This window comes from Dipodomys spectabilis, unplaced genomic scaffold, assembly GCF_019054845.1.
Source record: "Dipodomys spectabilis isolate Male_0828 unplaced genomic scaffold, ASM1905484v1 ptg000225l, whole genome shotgun sequence".
In the NCBI taxonomy this organism is placed as follows: Eukaryota; Metazoa; Chordata; class Mammalia; order Rodentia; family Heteromyidae; genus Dipodomys; species Dipodomys spectabilis.
In genome coordinates, this window is record NW_024870902.1 from 1,568,112 (window position 1) to 1,576,179 (window position 8,068).

The 8,068-nt window shown below is 44.5% G+C and overlaps 1 protein-coding gene across 3 annotated transcripts in view; it reads right to left on the reverse strand.

The window, feature by feature from the left end:
* Positions 1-3,862, reverse strand: part of Synpo2 (synaptopodin 2) — a 139,509-nt gene extending 135,647 nt beyond the window's left edge. For all 3 annotated transcript variants that reach the window (XM_042697602.1, XM_042697603.1, XM_042697604.1), the window contains exon 1: positions 3,758-3,862. In XM_042697602.1, the coding sequence (XP_042553536.1) occupies positions 3,758-3,862 (105 nt within the window). The remainder of the gene's footprint in view (positions 1-3,757) is intronic.
* Between the last annotated feature and the right edge of the window lie 4,206 nt (positions 3,863-8,068).

Genomic DNA, 8,068 nt, shown 5'->3' on the forward strand with positions numbered 1-8,068 from the left:
ACCACATGCCAAAGGATTTCTCAGACTTTGGGAATCTGGCCAATTCTGCTTTTATAAAATAAATCGGAAAAACAAAAACCTTCAAGTATGCTATGTGTCAATCTACTTATCATCTGTATATCATCAATCATCTACCTATCCATCCACTCTTCTTTCCTTCCAACCGCCCACTTATCTACCTATCTATTTACCTACCTACCTACTTACCTATATATCTTCTCACTGAAGCAACCAAACAACTCCCTAAAAGGGAACATCAGTGTGAGCTTGTTTACTCTTTAGAATTTTTAAACCAATTCACAAATTCTCCCAATTCCTCTTACAAGAACTTCACAGTATTTAGCTTCATCATTAATCCATTCAAACAGACACAATAACTATCTTAGAGTCTAGATATTTTTCAAGTTTATTTAAAAATAAATCCCCCCCCAGTCTTGAACCTATAATATTTTCCCTCAGTCCCATTGAAAGAATGTTTTGGAGCTGGGAAGTGGCGGCTCATGCCTGTAATCCTAGCTACTCAAGAGGCTGAGATCTGAGGATCCCGGTTCAAAGCCAAACTGGACATGAAGTCCACGTGAGATTCTTATCTCCAATTAACCACCCAAAAACCATAAGTGGCACTGTGGCTCAAGTGGTAGAGTGTTAACCTTGAGCACAAAGAAGCTCAAGAACAGCGCCCAGGCCCTGAGTTCAAGCTCCACAAGTGACACACACAAAAAAGTGTTTTGTTGTTAACTTTTTGTGTGCCAGTCCTGGAGCTGGAACTCAGGGAGTGGGTGTTATGCCTAGGCTTTTGCCATTCCAGGCTGATATTCTACTACTTGAATCACAACTCCACTTACAACTTTGGGGGTAGTTCATTGGAGATAAGAATCTCACATATTTTCCCATCCGGGCTGGTTTTGAATCATGATCCTCAAATCTCAGCCTCCAAGTCAAGGTGACCAGCTCAATGTTTTTGAGAATAATCTTAGATTTGATGAGATGTTATTAAGTTGGTTTTTTTTAAAGCTGAGGTCATTGAATTTTTAGCAATACTAAGTGATACTTCATTCTATTTTCTCTCTGTCTCTTTCCCTCTTTTTTCTGTTTCCCTCTCTCTTTCTCTCTCACACACACAAGAATTGAGGTAAACATTCAGATACTCTCCTAGTGCTTTTTTTTTAAACCTATAACTTTATAATCTAACAGACTAGAGAATTATATAATGTAAGGGATTGGGGTTAGTGAAGATTGAACCCAAGGTCTTGCACTTGCCAAGCATCTACTCTACTATTAAGCTATATACCAAGCTCTGACAAACTACAAAATTAAACACCTAGACACTTTAATAACAATCTTTTAAGACCCATAAATATATTACCTGGGTGTTTTAGGCAAGATGGTTTAGGGGGAATACAAGGCTAAATTATTTGACCCTCACACAGCCTAACAACCTCTCTAAATCCTGGCAATAAGAGAGGCCACCAACAGAGAAATGTCTCCACAGGAACCTCCCTAGCAATTTGCTTCGGTTCTTCAAAGAATCACACAAGGTGGTTCTACTCTGAAATCAGCATATTTGCACGGTCTGGAGCAATGCATTTACTCTCCTTCTACTCTGTTCTTCAGGCCTGGTTATCAATGAGCCACTGTAGCAAAACCTCTTCTGTTTCCACATTTCAATTAGCAGGCAAGGGATGCCAAATGGTATAGTCTTTGAATTGTAGAGTACTTGAGCAAGACTGAACTTCATAGGATATACAGTTCTAGTTTCTTCCTTAATATTCTCCTTTCCCACCCTGGGTAAAATTCTTTCTCCGTTCTTTCTTTCTTTCTTCCTTCCTTCCTTCCTTCCTTCCTTTCCTTCCCTCCTTCCTTCCTTCCTTCCCTTCCTTCCTTCCTTCCTTCCTTCCTTCCTTCCTTCCTTCCTTCCTTCCTTCCTTCCTTCCCTTCCTTCCTTCCTTCCTTCCTTCCTTCCTTCCTTCTTTCTTTCTTTTCTTTCTTTCTTTCTTCCTTTCTCTCTCTTTCTCTCTGTATCTTCCTCTCGCTTGCTCGCTCTTTCCCTCTCTCTTTCCTTCTACACACACACACACGCACACACACACGCACACACACACACACACACACAGAGTAGCAGCAGCTAGCAGCAGCAGCTGAGACAAGATCTGAGATTTGCCTACAGCCAGGCAGCAAGTTAGATCAGAGCTGGAATTAGAACCCAAATCTCAGTAACTGGAGCCAGCCAACCAACTGCTATTCTAGACTCAGAACTAAGTCTGCTTCAGTCTCTGACTTCTCTTAATAATGAATTCGGCTTTCACATTTTATCTCAAGTGGCTTGCTATGGAGTCCTTAAAAAAAAAATTCAGAGAGGCCACCTTTTTGATCCTTTCATTGCTCTACCAGTTCCAAATAGAAGACTACAAGTCTCTTTTCTTTTTTTTCCTCCTCATCTAAAATTAGTGATAGAACTAAAGATCTCTGCAAAACTTTCTGGCTCAAACCCCCTGCTTTCCCTTCCTTTTTTTGGGGGGGGGGGGGGGGTTACAACAGTCGTAGGGCCTGAATTCTGGGCCTGGGCACTGTCCCTCAGCTCTTCAGCTCAAGGCTAGCGTTCTAACACTTGAGCCACAGCTCCACTTCCGGCTTTATTTCTTTTTGCTTATGTGGTGCTGAGGAATCGAACCCAGGGCGTGAGGCATGCAAGGCAAGCGCTCTACCACTGAGCCACCTTCCCAGCCCCCTGCTTTCCCTTTCTATATCCCCTTTCATTCTTGATGTCCACTAGGTGGCAAGCTTCTACCAGCACATATCAAAGGTTCTCTAATGGATGCCTGAGAAACTTTTCTTTTACTTCTAAGTAAAAGCCAAAGAGCAAGAACAGCTATAAAGTCAGTGACCCACATATTTCATCAAGATCTGATTCATTGCTAATATAAGGTTTTTTTTAAAAAAAAGGATGCTAATCTCTTATGCTGTCCCTCCAAAAGTCTTTCACACATTGCTCCCATTTATTCTAAAAGCAGGTAACCGTTTGCATATTTGCATATCTTTTAAAATGTATTGTAGCTGAATGCCAATTAGAAAACAGCAAGTCATCTTCGGCCTATAGATAGTGCACTGAGCAGAGAAATGATAAAACGTTTCAGTTGTTCAGTGCATGAGGGAGCTAGCCCCAGTATCTGTGACTTAACGTGGAGCTTGTGATACACAGAACGGAGACACACAGTTGCTTGGCTTTTTGCATTCCCCTTCAAATCCTTAAAAGGCTATTATTCTTTGAAAGGCCATTCTTTTAAATAGACTTTATGACATTTCATCATACTTTTAAAAGTCGTTGCCCAAAATTGGTCTTTTCGCGCATGCAGGATAAGCAATGTCCCTTACCAACACTTTTATTGGAGGCCTCAAAATATCTAAGTTATACTGAACGGAGTGCCCCCCCCCCAAAAAAAAAAGTGACACAGCAAGAACTCAAGGGAATATTCTAATAGTGCCTGCAAGATACTTCCCAGTGTCCGGCGGGCTCATGGAAGATGATAAAGGGCCTTCTTCAGCTAAAAAAAAAAATATCACCCCCTCTCCCACCCATCCCATCCCCCCCATCCAACATGTTTCTGCAGCTAACCCACATCCTAAATAAACTCAGTCTGTGGCACTCAAAGCAAATGAATCCATGGATTTGCATATTTGGAAAGCCAGCAGCAGGTCGGGGTTCTGCCCGTCCGCCCAGCTCCAGGCGATGCTCACCCCTCTTTCTGGTCCTTCTTACCTTAGCAACTTGTAGAGGCTGCTTCTGTTCCTTGCCCCCCTGGAGCCGGAAGCCCCAGGGCGCCCCTCCAGTCATGGAAATGCAAATAAAATCCCCGGTGCCCATGGTGCTCCCCCGGGGAGGGGTCTCGGGAAGCCTGGCTGCGGTGGAGGCTGAGCCCTACCCCCCACCCCCCACCTCCACCTCCGGGAGCTGGCTGGCACGCAGGGCAGCCACGCGGGACCGGGGCGCACGGAGAGTGCCCAGCGCGCGCTCCGCGGCGGTGAAATCGCGCGGCTAAGACGGCGCGGGGCCGGGCGTCGGGGGCACTCCCCGCGTGCGGGACTCGGCCCACTCCGGCGTCACACTTAGCTCAGCCCACCACGCCGGGGGGGGGAAAGGCGAGCGCAGTCACACCCGAGCCCAAGTCCCCATTTTGGGTCAAGATGGGCTTGGAGAGGGAGGGGTGGTGGCCAGGGCAAGGAAGGGCGAGCACCGTTTCTTTGGCTTTTGCAGCTGGAATGCCGGCACTTGAAAGAGGGATCGGATCTGTCTATAAATAGGGAGAGGACACGGGGAGGTTCTCAACGCGGTGCCACGCGCGAGGTCCTAAAATACGAGCTCCGAGGACGCGCCCGGGACGGGGGGGACCGGTTCACCCCAATAAATATTTGGAGATTTTCCACATTGATGAATGAAAGCGACCGAGAGGAAGAGAAAGTGATCCGAGATGGTTATTTTTCTATCTTCAGCCTGCAGAATTAATCACATAAGGGGGGGGGGCACAATCATTTTACACACACACACACAGAGTTCCCACTCTGAAAAAGTACTTCTCAGAACTAGAATAAGTGTTTAGAGAAGAAAGAAGGGATGGAGGGGGGTTAAGAGAGGGAGAGAAAAAGGAAGATTGAAGAAAAGGAGAGGAATAAAGAATAAAAGACAGAGACAAAAGTCAGACAGAGACACAAAGACGGAGGTTTGGGCAAGGTTTGGGGTAAATTAAATTTAAACGTGTTTCATTTTATTCCATTCTGCTGATCTTCAAAACTGAATGTGAATCCCACGGTCAGCCAATTGCATATGATGTTACTAGAAGTCTCTTATTTTTATAATTTCTGACATCAAATGTTCTGAATCTGAGTGATCCAATAGGAAAATACATTTTATACGGGTTCCAAATATTTTAACATCTCAAATCTGAATACAAGCTACCAAAAATAAACAAAAGGGCCATTTTGATTTCCACGTAACAGTTCTATTTTTCATAACATTCATCCATGTAAAAATATACTAAATAAAGGGCCTCAGGCCAGGCGCTGGTGCCTAATGCCTTTAAGCCCAGCTACTCAGGAGACTGAGATAAGAGGATCAAAGTTCAAAGGCAGCCTGGGAAGTAACATCCACAAGGGACTCTTAGCCCCAATTTAAAAAAAAAAAAAAAAGCCAGAAGTAGAGCTGTACATGAAGTGCTAGAGTGCCAGCCAGCCTGGAGTTACAAAACTATGGGACAACGCCTAGACCCTGAGTTCAAGCTCCAGCACTGGCGTGCATGTGTGTGCTTGCACACACACACACACACACACACACACACACAACACACACACACACAATAAAGGGGCTGGGAATGTGGCTTAGTGGTAAAATGGTTGCCTAGCATGCAGGAAGCCCTGGATTCGATTCCTCAGTGCTACATAAGCAGAAAAAGCCAGAAGTGGAATAGTGACTCAAGTGGTAGAGTACTAGCCTTGTGCAAAAGAAGTTCAGGGACAGTGCCGAGGCCCTGAGTTCAAGCCCCAGGACTGGCAAAATAACTAACTAAATAAATAAATAACAGTGCCTGGAAAAGTTGGAATTATAGGTGGTACCAGATCAAAGAGATGCCCAGACAGGCTGCCTGTGTTAATCCTGTCCAGACCCTGTTCCTCAGAAGCCAGGCATGGTACCTGGTCTCATGAGCATTTCATCCCTAGCATACTTATTCTAGGGAGATGAACCCGGTGATTGTTGGACCTCTGGAAGGTAGGAGGGCCAGACACTCCGCATTTGGTTCTGTTCAGGAAGGTAAATTTAGATAAGAAAGAATGTTTGCAATGTAAGCTTTCTTCAACCGGTCTCTTTTCAAGAAATGGAGACAAAGGACAAAGAGTGAACCAATGCAACAGTGATACTCACAAAACTATGTTGGAAATGAACTTTACAACTGGGGGAGGGATGGGAGTGGGAGTGGGGGGGGATGGAAGAAAAACGAGGGAGGGGGTAACAATGTTGAACAAGAAATGTACTCATTGCTTTAAATTAAAAAGAAAAAAGAAACAGCAGAGGGTGTGGGTATATTTTGAGCTACTTATAAACTGTTATTGCAAAGAATCGCCTTATGTAAATACAGTTTACCCTATTCAAGCTATCCAATCCCAAGCAGACTGTGAACCTGAACTCAACCAATCAGAGCAGAGGGGCAGGGCCTCTGCCTTTGGATAAATAGAGCAGCCTGCCTGCCCTGTGTGCTCCTTTGCCAGATTTCTGGCTGATGGTGCACCATTCTGCAGAAGTAAATTTTGCCTTGCTGAGACCAAAAAATAAAATTTAATATCTCTCTGTCTCTCCCTGTCTCTCTCTCTGTGTCTCTGTCTCTCTCTGTGTCTGTCTGTCTCTCTCTCTCTTTCAATCTCTCCCCTTCCTTTCTTTCTTTGTGGTGCCAGTCCTGGGGTTGAAGCCGAGGCCTGGGCATCATTTCTGAGCTTTTTTGCCCAAGGCTAGGGGACCACTTGAACCACAGCTGCACTTTGGGCTTTTGTGGCTAATTGAACGTAAGAGTCTCACAGATTTTCCTGCTCAGGCTGGCTTTGAGTCTCAATCCTCAGATCTCAGGCTTCTGATTAGCTAGGATTATAAGTGTGAGCCACTGGCAGCCCAGCTCTCTCCATTCTTCCTTTAAAAATTTATGCTATGATGATATAATAAAATATGAGCTCAGAAAACAAAAATAAGTAAAAAGTAACTTGTTCCTGCATTCTTTTTTAAAAATATTTTTACTGTTATTATAAAGCTGATACACAGTTACCTCCATCAGGCAATGCGTGAATTTCCTTTTGGACAATGTCACCTCTTCTCTTGCTCTCTCCCAGTTTTTCCCTCTCATCCCCACCCACAAGCTGTACAGCTCATTTTCAACATAGTGTCCAGTGAGGACCACTGCTGCAATTGTTTACCCTTTATCCATGTCTGTGTCCCCTCCTGACCCTCCCAAAGGCATGGAATAAATGAGACAAAAAGAAAAGAAAATGAAAACTGCACCAAAGAAAATAACCTTGTTTCCATTTGCTGAAGTTCATTTCAATAAATCTTATGTTGTGTGATCAGAGGCACATAGGCATGGCACCTTTGTGTCCTACTTTCCTTGCTTTCTGCCTCCTCCCTCAGGCTAGACTAGCTTCTATCCTCACTACAGGGGAAGCTGAAAGCAAAGCCACCATTGAAATGCCTCCTGGTTTGGGGGGGGGGGGGTCACTCTTGATACTGACCTTGTTCTTCTTACATAGTTTTCTCCCTTTGACTCTAGGAGTCAACAAGCTCTTGATTTTTTCCTCTTGTCTTTCTAGTCCCTTCAGCCCGCTCTTCTTTCAGCATTCCTTTGAAGTCTGGCTGGTTCCCCTTGTTTTGCTCATGTCACACCTTATAGGTGGGTTCTCTTAACTCACCCTGAAGAACAGTCCCTTGCAATCTCAGACCACTTGCCCGAACCCTAAGCCAATATACTCAGCTGCCTGGCAAAACTGTTTCTAAGACATGAATTGATCACAGACACCTAAACCTCCAGCAGGTATGGTGGTATTTTCCTGTAATCCAGCTATGCAAAAGGTGGAAATAGGAGTATCGAAGTCCAACACTGGCCTGGCCAAAATGTCCATCTTTATCTGACAACATAAACGAAGGCAAAAAGTACTTGCTTCTCTTCAATTTCTGACTTCAATGGTATCCTAAAGGTTGGACCTGGGCTAACCATCTTGTGAGCCAGCCTGAGGTTGCTAGATTCTGCCTCTCAGTGCATCCACAGCAACAGCTCTCCACTTCCAGGCCTCCTACTGTGCAAGGACAAATAGCCTGTATTTATTTGTTCAAAGTGCTATGGACTGTGTTTGTTTCTTGCATCCAGCACAGTCTTACTACTAGATCCAGTCAGCCTCTTTTTTTCTATTTGAGAAGTTCTTTCAGGTGGAACAAGGGAATCAAAAACACAGTAACTTGGAAATGGAGGTGTGGCTCAAGTGGAAGAGTAGCAGCCTTGAGTCAACAAAGCCAAGTGAGCACATGATGCCCCAATTCTAGGAC